The following is a 20,493-nucleotide window of genomic DNA, read 5'->3' as shown; positions in this document are numbered from 1 at the left end:
CTCTCGGCATATGCCGACAAAGTGCTCCTTGTGGTCCAGGCGACCTGGTGCTGGTGGAGGCTTGCCAGGCCATCTGCTCGGCAGCCTCCTCCGCCCAGGCCAACTGGGTCAAGAGCTCTGGCCTGGTGGTCAGGGACAGGTGGTAGGTGAGCTTCCTCCCACCCGCGCTTCAGGCCATCTGTTGGAGCGTGAGTCAACTGCTCTATCTCGGCATTTACCTTTCTGCCATGCATCCATCTCCACTGGAAAACTGGCAAGGTTTAGAGGGCAGGATGTCAGAGCGGCTGCAGAGGTGGACAGGACTACTCCAGTGCCTCTCCCTCTGAGGGAGGGCACTGGTGCTTAATCAGTTAGTCTTGGCACCAGTTCAACACCCTGGTCCCAGCCCTGAGTTTCCTGGCCAATCTCCGGATGCTAGTTCTGGAGTTCTTTTGGCTGGGACTGCACTGGGTCTCTGCAGGGATCCTCCACCTGCCCCTGGAGGAGGGAGGACAGAGCCTGAAGTGCCTGCGCACTCAGGTCCACGTCTTCGCCTCCAGGCCGTGCAGAGATTCCTTTATGGTGCAGGTAGTCCAGCATGGAGCATGCTGGTGCACACCTTCTGGCGCTACTTTCAAGAGCTCCGATACAACCGGCAGCTCCTTTATCTCCATCTGAGAAGTCTTCCACGAGACCTTTCCGGGCTGCTCTTCTATCAGGATCTCCTCCGGACCTGGAAACTGGTCTTGGTGACCAGGTCCGTGGCAGCCACCAAGGGGGCGGGGAGACTGGCTGGATCCCCTGATGCTCACTCAGCGCATGGGGCTCTCCAGCCCTTGTTCTCCCCGGTGCATACTTCAAGAGGTGAGGGCTGCTTTGCCGCCCACTGCTTGGGTCTACCTCGACCGGGTCCTGTGGGAGGGTGCCCACTCTATACCCCAGGCCCTCCGGACCTTCTCATCGGGTCCCTGCCCCGTGGCCCCACCCAGCCATCCCACCCCTTCACCGTGAGCCAGCTGCACGAACTGCAGCCAATTCGTTTCCGGACCGCGCCAAGGAGACATCTGTACACGCGCGTGCTCCACACCCTTCATGTCCTCATCCTCACGTCCCACCCTGACACAAAGTGGCAGGACCTCCCACCATCTCTGGAGGGCGAGAAACCCTGCTGGGACAGCCTATATTCCACCTTGGTCCTGAAGCCAGCCGGAGATATTAGTTGGCGGTTCCTTCACAGAGCCGTGAGCATAGGTGTGTTCTTGGTGCAGTTCACCCCGATCCCAGACACCTGCCCCTTTTGCGGCGTGACGAAGACCCTGGCTCACATGTATCTGGAATGCGCCAGGTTGCAGCTCCTATTCCAGCTCCTCTTAGATATCCTGTTACGTTTTTGGCTTCACTTTTCCCCTCACCTCGTTATCTATGCACTACCTATCCATGGCCCCACCAAGTCATGGGACCAGTGTTCCCTCTAATTTTTGACATGCCGCATGCGCAAAAAGTTTCTTCTGTGCAAATTTTTGACAGGCCATGTGCACAAAAAATTTCTTCTGTGCAAATTGTTGTGCTTCTGTGCAAAATTTTATGTGTGCGATGTTTCGCCATGTGCACGGGGTTTAGGATCTCTGTGCGCATGCGAACAGCTTAGAGGAAACAGCGCACGGGACCTCCTTGTCAACGTCCTTCTAGCACTGGCCAAAATGGCCAGCTATAAGACCAGAGAGAGGAGGTTGGCTGATGGGGTTTCCTGTGACTGTGGGGCTTATTTCCGATACTCCATCCACTCACGCATCCAGGCGGAGATCCTCTGGCTGGCGTCCGCTGGCTCCCTTGATACCTTCGAGGAGCAGTGCGCGCTGTCTGGGGTTCTCTGGTGTCCCCGTCAGGTTCCCTTTGTTTAGCCCTGTGACCTCACTCCTGTCCCTGTTATATCTTTAATTGTCCCCTGCAATTAATTGAGATCCCAGACTTTGTGGATCTTCCCCGTAGGCTGGGGAAGGTCCTTTAGCAGATCCCAACAGGACCAGACTCCTGCACCCAACTGGTCTGGGTCTGTCACAGGAGTCTGAGGCAAAACCTCCAAGAGGAGAGGTCAGAGAATAGGCTCAGTTATGTCAGCAAATCAGATACTCAAATAAGATCAGATGGGGTTTCTAGCTCCTTTTTATTGACTTAGAATATTAGTGTGTTCACATCTGAGCCACACCAAAGAATTCCACCTCCTGCCCCCACTCAAAACTACTTTTTTTGACTGATGAATACGCAGTGTCCCTCAAACACAGAGATTTCACAGCTTCCTACTTATATGTTAAAAGAAAAGGAGTACTAGTGGCACCTTCCACTGAATGCATCCGATGAAGTGAGCTGTAGCTCACGAAAGCTCATGCTCAAATAAATTGGTTAGTCTCTAAGGTGCCACAAGTACTCCTTTTCTTTTTGCGAATATAGATTAACACGGCTACTACTCTGAAACCTACTTATATGTTGTAGATAATGGGGCAGACCTGTAACTATCAGAACTTTAGCAGAAGAACTACTTTTACGGACTGGCTTTATTTTGTGTTTATTTATCACAGTGCCCATCAATTACACAGGTAGAAAATGAGTAAATAAAATCTGTCAGCTTTAGGAACAGATGAGACTGAATTTGATTTCTCTGTGGTATAAATCAGTTTGTACCTATAAAGTTATATTCGAAATTCTGACCTGCTTGACCTTGTTTGTTCTTGTTTAACAGTGTTCTGGTTAAGGGCTGGATTTTGACCCCCTTACTCACATTGGTGAGTTACATAGTCCTGTTGACTTCAGCGGGAATACTCATGTAAATAACTACTCACCAATGGGAGTAATGGGGACAACCATCTGGCCCTGAATGACTATATTTTACTGTACCTTACACTGTTCTAGTATTAAATAATATCACTATGGTATCACCCAAGTGAACAAAATGAAAATACTTTGAGATCTCTTACATTTCAAGTTTCAAAACTCACATTTTAAAATTTAAGAGCTACATCTTAAACATCGCTGCACACTTGAACTAGTTACATTAAACTAAAATTGTCATTGAGAATTAGTAAATACATTCATTGTCTCAGAATAAGATGCACAAGAAAGAAAGGGTGAATTGCACAGAGCGGTGTATGATGGCCCTCTATTATACTACACTACATGAATGGTTCTCATAAAATGTAAGTTATTTGTTGAGATTCCTCCATAACTAAGGAGAGAATATACACCCCTCCGGAACAAGTAGTTCAATTTTTGTATATCCTCCATCGGAGAGCAGCAACTATCAATCCACAACAGGGATATTTGGCACCATCTGCTGGTCTCTTCTTCCATGAAATATCCTGTTGACAGTTTTTCTGCCTCTCTCCAAGGGTGAAATTCACCTCTGTGCAGAGGACTATTTTGAGATCTGTGTGCTGTCTGCACAAGGGTGAAATTCACTCAGAAGATTTCAGCAAGCAGTATCTGATTAGGAGTGTGGAAGATGCAAATGACATGCTGAACTCTGCACTACCTGTGGGAAGACAGGAGCTAACTGTGTAGGCGGATCAGACAGATCTAATGTCTCTCGGCCTATTGTCAGGCACTAAATCACTGAAGAGTCTTGGTCTTCGTTCCTGACAAGGTAAGCCTTCCTAAGTTGTGGCATAATAAATCATTTCTGTCTGCCGTAGTGTGTGAAGTCACTGTAGGGCTCCTCAAAGCTTTTTTTTAAGGGCCAACTTCATTTAGCAGCCTTAACGACCTATCAAATGTGTCTAGGTTCGTGGAAAAGGTTCTGAGAAGTAGAAAATCAGCCTCTGTGAATTAGTGAAGATAAGGGAAACCTGGGAAATGACTTTCCACTATGACTAATGCCCTCAAGCTGTAGTCAGTCAGCTGGATTTGGGGATAAAGGGCCCAGAGCTCATAAAGCTACTAGAGAATAAAATGTATTCAAAGGATTAGGAATAGTTCTGGAAGAAAACTGGGAACTTTATGTGGTACAGGAGTACACAGCTAAAGAATCTAGTCTCTCTGGGAAAACCCATTTTCTATAACTAGGCTCCCTTTTTTGCAAACACAATTATGGGTGCAATTAGTGTCTGTTGGAAATCTAAGAACCTTATTTGCAGATGCGCTAACACATGTATTTCAGTACATATCTATTAAAAGAAAATGTTTAGGAATGATTTTAGGACCAACTGACTAACGTTAGGCACACAAATTTGAAAATATGATTGTATGTGACTTGCCTACCACCACTTTGGAGAAGATAAGTCTTCTCCATCCGCATGACCCAATGCTTAGGCAAAGTTTCTTTCATTTTTCTCTCTTTTTCCCCAAAGTCAATGTTCATTTTCCTCTGAGTATATCAGACAGCAACTTTCCCAAATAATAGTCAGGTTCTCAATTTAGTTTGGCTTAAACCAAAGTGGTTTTTATTGGCAAGCTTACAAATAGAGAGAGAGCGAGCACAATTAAATAAAAGATAAACACCTAAATGCCTAGACAAGTACTGCAGAAAGCCTCACTAGACTGGCATTAAATTTAGTGTTACAAAATATTGCAAAATCACCATGATTTATTGCATGGTGGGGATTTGTTTAGTCTTTTACCCCAGTCTTAGAACACAGCACTTTGAGAGTCTGCTAAGCAGAAAAAAAACAAGGAGTACTTGTGGCACTTCAGAGATGAACAAATTTATTTGGGCATAAGCTTTTGTGGGCTAAAACCCACTTCCGACTGTATTTTCCATTGCATACATCCAAGGAAGATATATATACACAGAGAACATGAAAAAATGAGTGTTGCCATACCAACTGTAACGAGACCAATTAAGGTGGGCTATTATCAGCAGGAGAAAAAAAACCTTTTGTAGTGATAATCAGGATAGCCCATTTCAAACAGTTGACAAGAAGGTATGAGTAACCGGACAATCTGTACGGCAAAAGAATAAATGGACACAAATCAGACATCAAGAATTATAACATGCAAAAACCAGTCAGAGAACACTTCAACCTCCCTGGTCACTCAATTTCAGACCTAAAAGTTACAATTCTCCAACAAAAAACTTCAAAAACAGACTCCAACGAGAAACTGCAGAATTGGAATTAATTCTCAAACTGGACGCCATTAAATTAGGCTTGAATAAAGACTGGGAGTGGATGGGTCATTACACAAAGTAAAAACTATTTCCCCATGTTATTTTTCCCCTATTGTTACTCACACCTTCTTGTCAACTGTTTGAAATGGACCATCCACCTGATTATCACTACAAAAGTTTTTTTTTTCTCCTGCTGATAATAGCCCACCTTAATTAACTGGTCTCATTACAGTTGGTATGGCAACACCTATTTTTTCATGTTCTCTGTGTATATATATCTTCCGACTGTATTTTCCACTGCATGCACCCAATGAAGTGGGTTTTAGCCCATGAAAGCTTATGCCCAAATAAATTTGTTAGTCTCTAAGGTACCACAAGTACTACTCGTTTTTTTTGCTGATACAGACTAACACGGCTACCATTCTGAAACCTGCTAAGCAGAAGACACTCTTAGAGCATGGGTTCTCAAACTTCATTGCTCCACGACCCCCTTCTGCCCTGGGTGAGGGTGGAGCTTGGGCTTCAGCTTCAGCCCTGGATCCCAGCAAGTCTAAGGCTGGCCCTGGCGACCCCATTAAAATGGGGTCGTGACCCACTTTGGGTCCCAACGCACAGTTTGAGAACTGCTGCTCTAGAGAGAATGTCTGTGGTAGCTTCTGCCATTCAGTTATAGTAATCTCCTCCTTTGACCCAAAACGGTTACTTTCCTTGGTGTGATATCTGCTCATCAATACGGAGTCAAAACAATATCAACTTATGCAAAAAAAAATGCCCTTTCTTTCAGGGCAATTTGAGTAGATTTTGTCCAGAAGTATTAATTTTTCCCATGTCATTTATATACAGCCATTATCCATTCCGTTATAGGACTACCTCAAGTAGTAGTTAATCACTATGCAAATTAAAGTAAACTATTTCTAAGCAGCCTCACTAAATTATTTATACAGGCTCTACAAGTATGCTCGGTACCTTAGAAAATATAAATGATATTGTGCCTGCCCAGAAGAGCTTACAAGCTAATTTTGGACCTGACACGTGAGTGAGTAAGGAGGATCAGGGAAGACAGGACAAGGGTTACAGGACTTAGCTCATGCATTCACTCAGGTATGTTATGTGCACATCAGTATGTTTCCAGTAATTTTAAAGTAGGTGTTGTTTTTTTCCTTCCCTCACAAGCTACATTTTGTTGTTTCATTTTATTGGGAGGTGTATATATCCAAGGTGATCAGAGTGAGGGAAATGGCTGGATATCTGAGGGTGGGAGAGATTGAAAGGAGTTAAGAGGTGAAAGGGGGCACGAAAGAGGGAAATATAGTAGGGGCAAAATAGTAGGCTGGTGATAGGTATGGGATTTCCTCCCAAGCACACTCCAACTCACAATTCTAAATCTGACATCCTACTTTTTAATGGAGAAATAACACATTGCAGATTTTGCCACTACACTTGTGCTCATGGGGAATGCATCTTAATCTAACTGAAGGTGAAAGTTCATGCTGTACCTTTGTTCTTGTGATTAAGAAGAATTAGATCTGTCAGAGGATTCTGAGTTCCTTTGGGTGGTAAGACATATACAGTGAGATGGGCTTTGATGTTCATGTTGCCTTAACTGGTGGTTTCTTTGATTTTTAGTGATTGTTTTGATATGAAATTCACTTCAGCAAAACTAACTCTAAATTAAACAAGTTTTTTGTGGGGGTAGAAAAGTACTTGCTACATATACTAATGTAATTCAATTATGAATGCATCCACCTTTTTCATATCTTACTTCCACTGTGAGTAAAAGTCCTCATTAGTCTCATATCTTCATATTCTTGATTAAATTCATTATTAACAGCCCTGGACGGTTTATCATAAATCCATTCACTTGGCAAAGTACAGATGCCCTCTGTATTTCCTGAGTTGTTCTTATGCTTTTTACAACACTGAAGAATCTGTTAAAAAAACCCACATCATTAAGCAATAAATAACACATTGTCATCAGATATGCCATTGCCTTAGAGACCATCAGCCTGACTTAACAAGAATGGCTCCCCAAGAGTTGTGTTTGGATTCCGCGCTACTTGCGATGTGCCTGAGAACATTGCAAGTGTAATAAAAGATATTCAGTTCCTTTATGCAATCCTTTATCCTTTTAACCTTTAAAAACTGGCAGGATATTAAGATTATCATGATGACTTTAGAGTGATATACTGGCTACCATACAGTGGCTAATTTTTATATAATTTTCTGACACCACAAGGGGAGTGAGTGGATGGAATTTGGGGACTTTTGGGGGTACTTTCTATCTAAAAACTTGTGCAGAAAGAAAAACAGGACGTATTACTAAAAACTGCTCCTGCATTAAAATTTTGCAATGAAATACATTACATTAACACAACCATATAGTACCAATCCTAAATGCAAAGCATTTCCAGGCAACAGGAAAAGTGTTTGCTTATATTGTACAACTAAGAAGTGACTGAATTAATATTCTGGATTGTGTTTGTGATCTTATTAAATACTTTTCTCCCCCCAGTTACTATTTGAAAACGTATTTCTGTACTATCATTTTAAAAAAGGTAAGGGTTTGGGGGTTTTCTTAGGAACTTTAAAAAACTGTATTTGGGAGGGGGCTGATTTAGGGCTTATGAAAGATGCTGGATTGAAACCACAGGCTTTTATGCACAGAAAGATGCAAAGGCATCCTGTAGGTTTTCCCACACCATCCCACCAATATGCCTCAGCCTTGATCCGGAGTGATTCATGTCTCCATGAAAATTCATTTCTAGGCCTCTGCTGGGACTGCTAGTAAAGGTTGCTAATTGTGACAGTGAATTTTATGCTGTGGAAAAAGGTTGACTCAGATCACCAGCCGCATGAGCGGGCCTAGCGGTTCCATTGGCCAGGGCAGAAAACTTTTACGGGGCCCCTTCCTTGCCCTGTCCCCTGAGCCAAAAACTCAAAACAAACAACAAAAAACCCAACCACACGTCATCTATAGCTGGCCAATCAGCACAGGAAAAAAGCCATGAAATCAGAAAGGTGCAACAATAATAAAAGCTGAATGGCACAGTGATATGATGCACCCTGGAAGTTGGTGTTAGGATATAGATATTCAGGCCTGTCTGTAAAGGCCTATACTCTAAGAATATAGGTGTATTCTTATCACTTGGCTAGTTCTAGAGGTATAAAAAAAAGAATCAAAATCCCTGTCTGCCGGTGTAAGGGCCTTCTCTTACTGTGACAGTCTGAGGCCCTGTTCTTAGGCTAAGATCTTTGGCTAAGCAGCAGAGGCAGCCATAAACTGGGAAGCGACCGGACACATCCTCCCATTCCAAACTAGTCACATTGAAATAAGGTGCTGTTAGGAATACAATCCTGTCCTTGCTTGAATTTGTTGACCTTCAAAATTGTTACACTGCACAAGTCTTCTTTTCACAAGGGTGTTTGGGACAAGGGAGTTGTTTGGGAAGTAAGAGGTACTCTTTCAAGCTTTTGCTGTAAAGTTTAGTCCTTGAACGTCTACTCGTATATCCTTAACTGGCCTTGAAAAGAAAAATGCTGTACAGTCAAGAAATGTCACTGGTTGTCTGGGCCCTTTCAGGGCGGGCATAGGTCCAATACAGCCCTGCTCCACATTCTGCACCTTTAAGGACCAGCATTCTGTTAAATGTATTGTTTAGAGAGGTCCTGTGACTGCAGACCGAGTGAGCTGGGAAGAGAAAAGCAAGATTAAAATGAATAGTTTCATGTCTCGCTGTGTAGAGCTCTCCAAGGACCAAAGGGCAGGACCAAGCCCACCCAGCAGTAGCTTCTTCCTTGCTGATAGGGAGCAGGGCATCCAGAATTTTGTAGCTAGGAAAGATGGATAAGCAAGCTGGAGAATGCTGAACTCTTGGTGTGAGTAAGAGATTATGTTAGGCAAAGCTACATTTTGCTAGAATTAACTTTTAGACACTTTAGAATGTGTTAGTTTTGTTTGTAACCCTGTCATATCTTTTTCAGTCTTGCTTGAAATCACTTAAATCTATGTTCTTTGTTAATAAACTTATTCTTACTTTTGCCATCTTAGTATGGTGTATTAAGTTGAAGCGTATCACCCCAGCCAAGCTAACAAGCTGTTGTGTGTCCTGGCTCTTTGAGAGCAGTGAACTTGGTGTTACCTCAGTAAGAGAGAATGGACACTGCAGAGGAGAAGGTTTTGGGGAGACTCAGGACCAAAATGGCTGTTGGGGTCACCTTACAAGGAGTAACTGGGTTGGTGGAAGCTCAGGGTGAGACTTTTATGCTGTAGTGATGCTACTGGTGTCAGGACTCTGAGCCAAAGCTGCACAGCCGAAAGGCATCGAAGGTAACAGGGCAGGTGGTGGGTGACAGCACCCCGTTTCTTTTAAAGACATGCCTTGGTCTCTCCTACAAATCACACATGAAATGGGCAAGGCATCTGGGTTCTACTTGTAGCCCTTCACCTGCTGGATATTAAGGAGTGCCTTTATACAGATTTGCCACATACTCACCATCTCTTTTTCATCAGAAATACCCCAGGATCATACTTAGTTTTGTAATACTTATTTTTGAATGGTTACTTACAGAGAAAGCTATGATGATAATGGAGGAACAGATGCTATATCCAAGAAGAAAGAACCACACCCACCACATTTTATCATGCCTGATATTGCCATTGCTTTTGGACTCTGAAATAAAGAAAGGAACATTTAAGTATCTAAAAACCAAAAAGGTGTTTGTTCACTTTTCAGATGAGCTTTTTATGTGATGGATTAGATAGGGCTTGGTCATGGTTGGCTTCCTATTCATATTTATCACATTTTTTTCACTAATTTTTCAGGCTAAGGGTTTGAGCCTCTTATGGAGAGAGTTATGAACAGTTCAACTTGAAAGGTGTAAGTTTTCTTAACATCATGATAACCTGATTATAAAATGGATGGAATCCTAAATTTCCAGTGAATTCATAGATTCCAAGGCCAGAAGGGAACACTGTGATCATCTAGTCTGACTGCCTGTATAACACAGGCTGGAGTGGCCAAACTTACTGACCCTCCGAGCTTCAAATCATAGAAGCATAGAATATCAGGGTTGGAAGGGACCTCAGGAGGTCATCTAGTCCAACCGCCTGCTCAAAGCAGGACCAATTGCCAACTAAATCATCCCAGCCAGGACTTTGTCAAGCCTGACCTTAAAAACTTCTAAGGAAGGAGATTCCACCACCTCCCTAGGGAACGCATTCCAGTGTTTCACCACCCTCCTAGTGAAAAAGTTTTTCCTAATATCCAACCTAAACCTCCCCCACTGCAACTTGAGACCATTACTCCTTCTTCTGTCATCTGTTGACATTGAAAACAGTCTATATCCATCCTCTTTGGAACCACCTTTCAGGTAGTTGAAAGCAGCTATCAAATCCCCCCTCATTCTTCTCTTCGGTAGACTAAACAATCCCATTTCCCTCAGCCTCTCCTCATAAGTCATGTGTTCCAGTCCCCTAATCATTTTTGTTGCCCTCCGCTGGACTCTTTCCAATTTTTCCACATCCTTCTTATAGTGTGGGGCCCAAAACTGGACACAGTACTCCAGATGAGGCCTCACCAATGTCGAATAGAGGGGAACGATCACATCCCTCGATCTGCTGGCAATGCCCCTACGTATACATCCCAAAATGCCATTGGCCTTCTTGGCAACAAGGGCACACTGTTGACTCATATCCAGCTTCTCGTCCACTGTAACCCCTAGGTCCTTTTCTGCAGAACTGCTGCTGAGCCATTCGGTCCCTAGTCTGTAGCAGTGCATGGGATTCTTCCGTCCTAAGTGCAGGACTCTGCACTTGTCCTTGTTGAACCTCACGAGATTTCTTTTGGTCCAATCCTCTAATTTGTCTAGATCCCTCTGTATCCTATCCCTACCCTCCAGCGTATCTACCACTCCTCCCAGTTTAGTGTCATCTGCAAACTTGCTGAGGGTGCAATCCACACCATCCTCCAGATCATTTATGAAGATATTGAACAAAACCAGCCCGAGGACCGACCCTTGGGGCACTCCACTTGATACGGGCTGCCAACTAGACATGGAGCCATTGATCACTACCCATTGAGCCCGACAATCTAGCCAACTTTCTATCCACCTTATAGTCCATTCATCCAGTCCATACTTCTTTAACTTGCTGGCAAGAATACTGTGGGAGACCGTGTCAAAAGCTTTGCTAAAGTCAAGGAACAACACATCCACTGCTTTCCCTTCATCCACAGAGCCAGTTATCTCGTCATAGAAGGCAATTAGATTAGTCAGGCATGACTTGCTCGTGGTGAATCCATGCTGACTGTTCCTGATCACTTTCCTCTCCTCTAAGTGCTTCAGAATTGATTCCTTGAGGACCTGCTCCATGATTTTTCCAGGGACTGAGGTGAGGCTTACTGGCCTGTAGTTCCCAGGATCCTCCTCCTTCCCTATGTCAATCTTCAGATGTTCAATAGCTAGGGAGTGCCTTCTAAGGCTCTGGGCTTCAACCCTGCAGAGGGCGGTGTGGCTAGGAGCTTCAGCCCCATGGGAGGCACCTGGCGGGGTCCGGAGCTTCAGCCCTGCAGGGAGGAGGGGGTCTCAGGGCTTCAGCGTCACAGGAGGTGCCTGTCTGGGTTCAGGGCTTCAATCCCGCTCCTGCTGAAGCCCCAAACTCCAGTAGGTGTGCCCCACAGGGCTGAAGTCTTGAGATTCCCCCTCCCTGCGGAGCAGAAACCCATAGTCCTACCACCCCACAGCAAGGCAGAAGCCCCCAGCTCCACCCTCCCACCTCAGTCTGGTAGACAGAGAATGAGGAGGGGGAGTGGGAGGCTCTGTGAGCCGCTCTTTAGCTGTAAAAGAGGCATGTGCAGCTTGCGAGCTATGGTTTGGCCACCCCCAGACCATGAAATTCCCCAAAATAATTCCTAAGGCATAGCTTTTATAACTTTTCCAATCTCAGTTTAAAAATGGTCAGTGATGGAGAATCCATCCAATTAACGGTAAGATCTCTGAAAACTTCTTAGCAGTTTGATGTCACATTGCAATCAAAGAAAAAAACCCACTTCCATGGCAACAGCTACTTCATTTCATTTCAGGCAATGTCTTTTCTAAAACAGAAATCATAAGGTACTGGTGCTCTACTAGCCAAGAGAATTTATCTCAGTAGCCACTGAAAACTGATGGAGCCTCAGCAAAATGCAATTGGACAGTCTGCTGAATATAGTGAGGACTCAAGTATTTGGCAGTTGTCCTGCATCAGCTAACCGACTGGCCGGTCACATTTGCTTAGAGAATGCAGGTGGGTGAAGGATCCGTGTTGTTTAAGAGACTGTTTCTCAGTTGGTGGATCATGGATCCTAGAAGGGTCATGAAAGTCAATTGGGCAAGTATCACAAAGTACTGAAAATTTTATTACAATCTAAAGCAAAGACACTTTCACCCCCCTTGACTCTTCAGGGTCAACCTCTTGAAACACACACACAAATTGTACAGGGTTATCACTGATATATATTTACTATAAAAGTAAGAGTAAGAAATGTAATGTGTATGGGACAAGAGTCACTTGCAGGTTTAAACTAGAGTAAATGGTGGAGTCTCTGTAACTTGAAGTCTTTAAATCAGTGGTGGGCAACCTGCGGCCCGTGGGCCACATGCGGCCCGTCAGGGTAAGCTGATTGCAGGCTGCAAGACATTTTGCTGACATTGACCATCTCAGGCATCACCACCCGCAGCTCCCAGTGGCTGCGGTCCTCATTCCCGGCCAATGGGAGCTGCGGGAAGTGGCGGCCAGCATGTCCCTGTGGCTCACCGCTTCCTGCAGCTCCCATTGGCCGGGAATGGCGAATTGTGGCCACTGGGAGCTGCGGGGGATGCTTTAAATCATGATTTGTGGGCTTCAGTAACTCAGCCAGAGGTTAGGGGTCGACTACAGGAGTGGCTGGGTGAGGTTCTGTGGCCTGCAACTTGCAGGTCAGACATGACTATCATGATTTGGCCTTAAAATCTATGAGTCTACTGGTGAGGGCAGGAGAGTGGCAAATATATATATATACACAAATAGTCTGTTGTAAAATCTTGGAATGTATTGTTGTCATTGTCCAAGCCACACTTGTACATACAACTCTAGCCAGTCTTCTACCCTGATTTTGAATCAGGTGGAATTAAAACAGCAGTTTTCTGGGACTGTGGGAGAGAAGGCAATATAACTAGAGGGTAATTTAGCTCATCTCTATATACACCCAAGTCTATTTCTGACTGTAACTCACAAAAGTTCCTTACCATGTACTTGTGGCACCTTAGAGACTAACCAATTTATTTGAGCATGGGCTTTCGTGAGCTACAGCTCACCGAAAGCTCATGCTCAAATAAATTGATTAGTCTCTAAGGTGCCACAAGTACTCCTTTTCTTTTTGCGAATACAGACTAACACGGCTGTTACTCTGAAACTTACCATGTACTGTCAGCCTGCTGCCACTTCCGCATTTTTCCTTTATTGCTGGTGGAGAAATTAGCCTTACATCACAGAAATACATGCCACTGTCATTCAGCTGAATGTTGTCCAGTCGTAAGATTGAAACTCTTTTGGACTCTTCTGTTTTAATTTGTAGCTGTGACACATGAGAGGTGCTTGGCTGGAGCCCAGGCTGATTACAGGTAGGGCCTTTCCTCCAGTACACCTCTGTTTTCATTGTTTTTTTATCTGGGTAGTCAAATTTACACAGTATCAAAACAGTTGAATCAAGAGATATGTTGATGTCCTGGGGATATTGTACAACTGAAAGTTCTGCTCCACTGGTAACTGTAAGATGGAAATAAAGTGGATGCATATGAGTTGTTATACTATTTATAGGGGCACACACAGAAACCATTTTAAGACTATTTTAAAAACTGTGAGTGAGGGTAGAATCTTGGCCACCTCAACAGATGTGTATGATAGACTTCTACAGTTACAGAAAAGGTCCAGCCATGAGCATACTGGGTGAAATCCTAACCCTATTGAAATCAATCGGAGTTTTGCCTTTGGCTTTAATGGGGCCAGTATTTCACATACAACATTCAAATAAAAAGTGTTATAAAAGAATTCTTGGTTTCTTTGCAGCCATTCTGAAGGAAAAATGGGCCCTTTTCTAAAGGAATGTCTGTAAATAAGCCAGGCAAAGAAACAATCTGATTTAAATAATTTGACTATGGACAATTTAGTCGAATTTGCTAAAAGAACATAAGGGGTTTCTATTGGAACTTAACTGCCCCCAAATGTATTCAAATGTAATCTATGTACAGCTGTGTAAAATTAAAGCAATGTAAAAAATATTTTAAAAAAATGCGTGTAAATATGTAAGGTTTTAAGGACCTAAATCAACACTCCCGGTTTGTAAAACTCTGTTTTGTAGGTTTAAAATAAATTGTTTTTGTTTTGTTTTGTTTTTAAATAATACCACTAAAATCCATTTGAATCTTTCATTCAAAGTTGCAAAACTGACAGACACTGTTTGCCAAACACAGGTAACTAGTGTTGTTTGGATTTGTTATTTAGCATTTAACCTTTAAGGTACCTTAATGCTTTATAACATTCAATGTCTTCCAAGTCGTGGCTGCGGCAGGGCAGTCAAAACCAGGAGAATGGGAAAAAATTCTGGATTTGTTTTTTGGTAACAAAATAGCAAATAAAAGCTGTAATAATTTTTTTTTAAAAAAAAAAGGCAGTGCCCCTCTGGAGCAACAGCAGGTGTAAGGTGCACAAAGAAACAACATTAGAAACACTGAGCCTTAAGGTGGCTCTGTGTAATCAGACTGTCACTTTAATAAGGGTACATGAAAACTCTGTGAGCACAAAAAAAACAAAAACAAAACAAAAACAAAAAAACCCCAACCAGTTGCACTTTATGTAAAAAGAAAAGGAGTGCTTGTGGCACCTTAGAGACTAACAAATTTGATGCTCAAATAAATTTGTTAGTCTCTAAGGTGCCACAAGTACTCCTTTTCTTTTTGCGGATACAGACTAACAAGGCTGCTACTCTGAAACCTGACTTTATGTAAAAATTATTATGGCTAATATAATGTTATAAAAGTTAAACTATTAAAATAATGTGCATTTTTCCCAGGACATGTGCAGTGAAAATTGTAAAAGGGATGAAAAAAATATGCAAACAAAACATGCTACTTAATTAAAATTCTATTAGGGCTCTAAAAGGAGTCACAATAGGTTGGGTTTTCTTTTTTCAGATGGCTGTGTGTTTTAGAAGCAGAAGTTCAAGGCAAAAAGTAATCAGAACTTTGGTGAAAGTTGATTGTGTCCCTTTTAAGACAGAGTCTTTAAGCTGGTAATGGCTTTGGATCCAAAAGCAAGCCAGAAAGTGTCTGTGTTAATGTAAATTACCTAACTAATAATAAAAAAAAAACACCCTGCTCATAAATGGCAGCACAAAGAAGCTACAAATAAAGAACATATCTGGTCAGTAAACAAACTACCTAAAACGAAAAGGCTCAAATTATAAAAATAAAAAAACAAAACAGGTTAACCCTAAAAATAAAAAAAAAAAAAACAAGACTTTTTGTGTGTATGCAGTGTTGAAATCTAAAGACAGGTACAAAAGGGGTCTGCTTATATGCATGACACTCCGACCCTTTAATTCACCAAACCCCCAAAAATACAATACATGGTATAACAAAATACCTTTAATAAATTTGATGCTAGTGTTATTGTTAATATTAAACATTTTGGAATAAATGTAATGTTAATAAGTACCCCTGCAACAATGTAAAGTGTACAATTTTTAAAAAAAATCTCTAAGGTCATATGGTAATAATGCTTCTCAGCTATTACCTATAACTAAACTTAAAGCTTAGCCCAGCAAAAGAAACATTACAAACCTGGTCTGCTGTATAAAAAAAAAACCCTGAGGTACACCACCTCATAAATTTAATAACTAAACAGTGGAATAATTTCCCCATAAACCTTAAAAGGTAAAAGCCATTAAAACCTGGCCTGCCTATAGAACAAAAACACAGGAAAGTATGGGGGTAATTCCTCTGTTTTGCCCGCAATCAGCAGGAATATTTGAAAAAGAGAGGAATATTTTAAGCAATAACTTGCCACTACAAAAGGGGTAGAAAAATGTTTTTTTTGTCTTTCAAAACTTCAGGAAAAGCTGGTACCAGCTAAAAAGAAACCCAGAATACCATGTCTACTGTTACAACAAAAATTGTTTTTTGTGTTTTATGTTTTATCTTGTGTTGTTTGTCTTGTTGCTAGCATTGTTGTGTATTGTGTTACAAAAAAAAAAAACCCTATGCATTAGGCAAAAAAAATTAATAAGCATTTTAACTATATTTACAAAAAACAATGCTACAAAAGGTTGAAGGTCAAAAAATGCCAGTCTGTTAACAGGAAAACATCCTCATATAGCAAACATCATATTACGAAAAATTGGTTTTGGAGCAAGAATTATAAATACTGTAGACCTGACGGTAATTAAAAATAAATTAAGTTCCTTGTCACAACTGCAAAATAGTCTCATTCACAAGCAGGCAAATACTAGTGTGGACTTGGTACAAATAAGTCTGGGAAACCTAAAAGCAACATAAAATATGTAGTGGTGGCTAAACACCACCTCCTGGCTTCTGTATAAACAACAAATAAAATTAAAAAATAAAACTGCGTTGGCCATAAAATGTACTGAAATGCAAATTCTTAGTTTAGCATCACTTAAACACAAAATGTTTTGGGTAATATCTGGGAATGTTAGGGTATTAACGCAGCTTTTAAAACAACAAAAATGGTACTTGTTCAATACCTACAAATATAAATGAATGCAATATGTTTCCAGCATGGTTAAGCCTGCTTTGTTATTAGGTAAAATTATTGTTAAAATTGCTCACCAACAGTCTGTAAAAACAAAAATATGAAAAATGAGCCTGCTCCCAAAATTGACTATGGGATCCTTTTGGCTATCCTGGGTTACGGATCAATAGGCTGGAAAAAAAAAGAAATGTTACTGGACACCCGAGGGAGCCCTCAGAAATGGAGCCCTCGGAAATGGGTATGCTTGTCCCTACCTGTCCCCACAAAACCATGTAGCAAAAATACCTCATTGGGCACATCTGTATAGAACAAACTAAAAAATGTGACGTGTTTTGTACAACGGACAATGTGTATGTGTTACATTCTGTGAAACAGTATTTTGGAAAAAATGCAAGTATCAGCCAACCCGCAGTGAATTCATGTAACAGTAATGCCAGTGTATTATATACTAGCAATCATACGTACTATTTACCAAAAAATAGAAGAAACACAGAGCACTATAACCGCCAGCCCGGTTACTTTTTCTGTTACCCTTTGCCTCGATTGGCACGATCTAACTAATCACTTATTGTCAGAAACAAAGGTGACTCAGTTTTTACAACACACACAAAAGAATATAGGGAAGCATGTCATTCAAATATTACATGCAAATGGAGAGATGCTAAAACTTGCGAGGTCTAAAAAACACCTGACAGCCTATCACTGGTACAACGTTTTTACAGGCTGGTCCCCGACTTCTGAGGGTGTATTGTCTATTACGTTTCACCCATTACTAGGTGTGTTAATCTTGTCCTGTGTTTGCTTGCTAGAAATGTATTGCACGTGCTGTTGAACAAAAAAAAAATGTTTGTTAAATTACAACCACAAGCTCAAATGGCCTCTCAGTATATTGCTATAAAATAGTTGTATAAAATATGACCCACTCAAGAATTGTTCTTTAAGGGTCAAAAGGGGGATATGTACTAATAGGATTTTATGTTTGTATTTTGTATAATTCTGAATCTGAGCTAATCTCAAGGCAATAACAGACCTTTTAGGGTCACCACTTTGTTATAGGTTTAATATTTTAGAAAAAGTAAAAGAATGCAACAATTGTTTTCTCTTGCATTGCAATTTGCATGCATTGCATTCCTGTTCAAATGCTCTGTGTAAATCAATTCTGTTTTGTGTATAAATAAAAAATAAATATAAAAGCCATCACTGAACCAAATGTTCTAGAAAGGAACCAAAGACAGATGGAAGGGCGCCCAAAGGTTGCAACATGCCCCTATTAAAATGCCAAAGAAGGGCAAATTAACAACTCTAAAAATAAAACAGGCACCTATCAATAAAAACAAAATAGCTGTAATCAAAACTGGCATAAAAAAACTCCCTAAAAAAATAAAAAAAAACAAAATAAAAAATTTAAAAAAAATTGAAAAAACAAGCAGTTGTGAAACAACAATTAATTACAGCATGACGGTACAAAACTCATTGGTCCCAATAAAAAAAAATCACTATATAAACAGGGTTCCTTGGCATAAAACTTTGGGTTCGTCATGCCAAAACTTCCCCGTAACACTGTGTCGCAACCGACAGAACCCGGCTCCTACCTACCCATGATCAACCTAGGTGGCCACTGGATTGATTCAGACTTTGAACTGGTAACTATAACATCGACTGGTGGGACAGTGTGTGTGTGTGTGTGATTGATTAAATGCATATGCTAATTGTTGTATCTTCAATAAACGCGGTGTATTGCCTTTTCCCCTGAAAAAGATCCCATGTGCTTCTTATAAGCATAACATGTTTGCATATGGCAGTTTTATTTGCAGAATTTGTTACCTAAATACACCCATTTATATTAAGAAACGTATATCTGTGAAAGTGATAACATCTGCTGCACTGTACTTGAGAGAGACTTGGTTCTCTTTAGTGAAGTCTAATGTAGTAAAACGTGCGTTAAACATTTAAAATGGAAAATACAAATCTAGAAGAATAGATATGTGTGGCCTCTCCCCATTTATCCCCCTTGTTGAAAGAATGCATAAATTATCTTCAGAAGTGAATACATACAATTGATAATGATATTCCAAAATCATCACTAACCCATTTCAGGTTAGTTCACTTAGTGAAGTGAAATAGATAGTTCCTGTTTGGAAATCTTATACAACATTTTGAACATACACTAACAAGATAAATATAACAGCTGTTTGAAGGCTTTATTACATTTGGATCAGTCACCTATTAGTTATTATGGATCCTCTAACAAATTGGTTATAGTAATATAAATCAAAATAAACATGGATGTAGTAGAATATTAGCTAAAATATAAAATTAGGTACAGTACACAAATAACAACTCATTTTTAATGTGTTTTATCAAATTAATTCTGAGTTTTTTAATCTGTGCCTTTTTAAGCTTTTGTTTAATTTATTCTGTTTTCCTCCATAAAAAGCAATTATTTGATAGCTATAACACTAAATAAAAATATTTATTTAAAAGTCAAGAATTGACAGTTTTGTGTTGTTTTTATTACCTGCTTTAAAAGTTAACACTTCCTGCAGTAATCAGTTTGCAGCATGAAGACCCCAGACAAAAATTCTTACCTGTGAGTTGAATAAAATAAGAAATTATAATCAATATGACAAGTGGCTTCATTTTCTTCAGATTCCTAATGTGGATGACATAAAACCTCATTTGAAACACTTGGTGCTGCAGTTGTCAGCAATTTGTGAAGTAGTAAAGAAAAGATCTCTTAAACATGTTTTTAACTATGTTTCCAGGAGGGTGGTTTTGTGGTTTACTCATGCTAACCAGTTTCCTTCCGCTGATGGTGTTACTGTATTTTCTCATGAATGCAACAGATTATCTGTTCACAGTACAGCTCTGAATCATATTCCATTAGGGCTGGGGTCTTTCGCCTCAAAATTTTTCTTTGTTTGATCATTCAAAAGGGATATGAAAAGTTTTATTCCTGATTCACATGGGTACTGCAGTATGCCATCCCCGTTTGCCCACCCCTACCCAATCCAATAACTATGTGCTAGATGAAGGCAGAATCCTTAAGGAGAGGGAGCAGATTTTCGTGGACAATACACGTGAGGCTCTGGAGGCTCCTTATCCAAAAAGAAAATAAATTGAGAGCAGCACTAAAAGCAACCACTAAGTAGGACTACCACTGCAATGCAGTGCAGGATAACTTAGTTTAACCACTGGTCTCAGTCTGGCTGGGCCAATGGACAGAGAGATTGTTGTAGAATCAACATCGTCGACCTCTGATGACAGAAGTGCTTTGTTCTGTTCAATATTAGTCCAACTAAACAATTAAAAAGTGGTGTTGAAATGCTTCAAAGGGACTTCATTTGTCCTTTGGTGTTTAGGAAACGACCCGTCATGAGCACTGGTCTCAGCTAATGCAGTTTATCCTTTAGTTCAGGGGTATGTCTAGAACACATGTTTGTGGAGCCCCTAGATTAGCATTTAAAAGCCAGTTGGCTAACTTGAATTAACTGGCAACAGTTAAGTTAAAACAGGGGCAAATGCTCTAGTCTAGACATACTTGAAGTAGCCCTTACCCACTTGAACTAAAGTTTCAGAGGGGTAGCCGTGTTAGTCTGTAACAGCAAAAACAACGAGAGGTCCGTGTGGC

The 20,493-nt window shown here is 41.1% G+C and overlaps 1 protein-coding gene across 2 annotated transcripts; it reads right to left on the bottom strand.

Annotated features, from left to right (window-relative positions):
- Positions 1-4,389: 4,389 nt before the first annotated feature.
- On the bottom strand, positions 4,390-19,580 carry LOC119566405. Of its 2 annotated transcripts, none has more exons than XM_037899839.2 (4): positions 19,451-19,580; positions 13,512-13,859; positions 9,644-9,747; positions 4,390-8,765 (listed from the first exon to the last, which is right to left on the bottom strand). In XM_037899839.2, exons 1-4 carry the CDS (start codon positions 19,539-19,541, stop codon positions 8,733-8,735), a joined length of 576 nt encoding a protein of 191 aa, XP_037755767.1. In that variant the 5' UTR covers positions 19,542-19,580; the 3' UTR covers positions 4,390-8,732. The 2 variants fall into 2 exon arrangements, with proteins under 2 accessions (XP_037755767.1, XP_037755757.1); XM_037899829.2 differs by having other exon boundaries at positions 4,390-7,005.
- Between the last annotated feature and the right edge of the window lie 913 nt (positions 19,581-20,493).

This window comes from Chelonia mydas, chromosome 1 (genome assembly GCF_015237465.2).
Source record: "Chelonia mydas isolate rCheMyd1 chromosome 1, rCheMyd1.pri.v2, whole genome shotgun sequence".
Classification (NCBI taxonomy): Eukaryota; Metazoa; Chordata; order Testudines; family Cheloniidae; genus Chelonia; species Chelonia mydas.
This window is presented reverse-complemented; position numbering and strand designations above follow the sequence as displayed.

Coding starts and splice junctions, on each gene's coding strand:
- LOC119566405 (XM_037899829.2), bottom strand. CDS start 19,541: ATGAGGTTTTATGTCATCCACATTAGGAATCTGAAGAAAATGAAGCCA. Junction 13,860..19,450: donor TTATTTTATTCAACTCACAG/GTAAGAATTTTT, acceptor TCCATCTTACAG/TTACCAGTGGAGCAGAACTT. Junction 9,748..13,511: donor CAGCAGGCTGACAGTACATG/GTAAGTTTCAGA, acceptor TCTTTATTTCAG/AGTCCAAAAGCAATGGCAAT.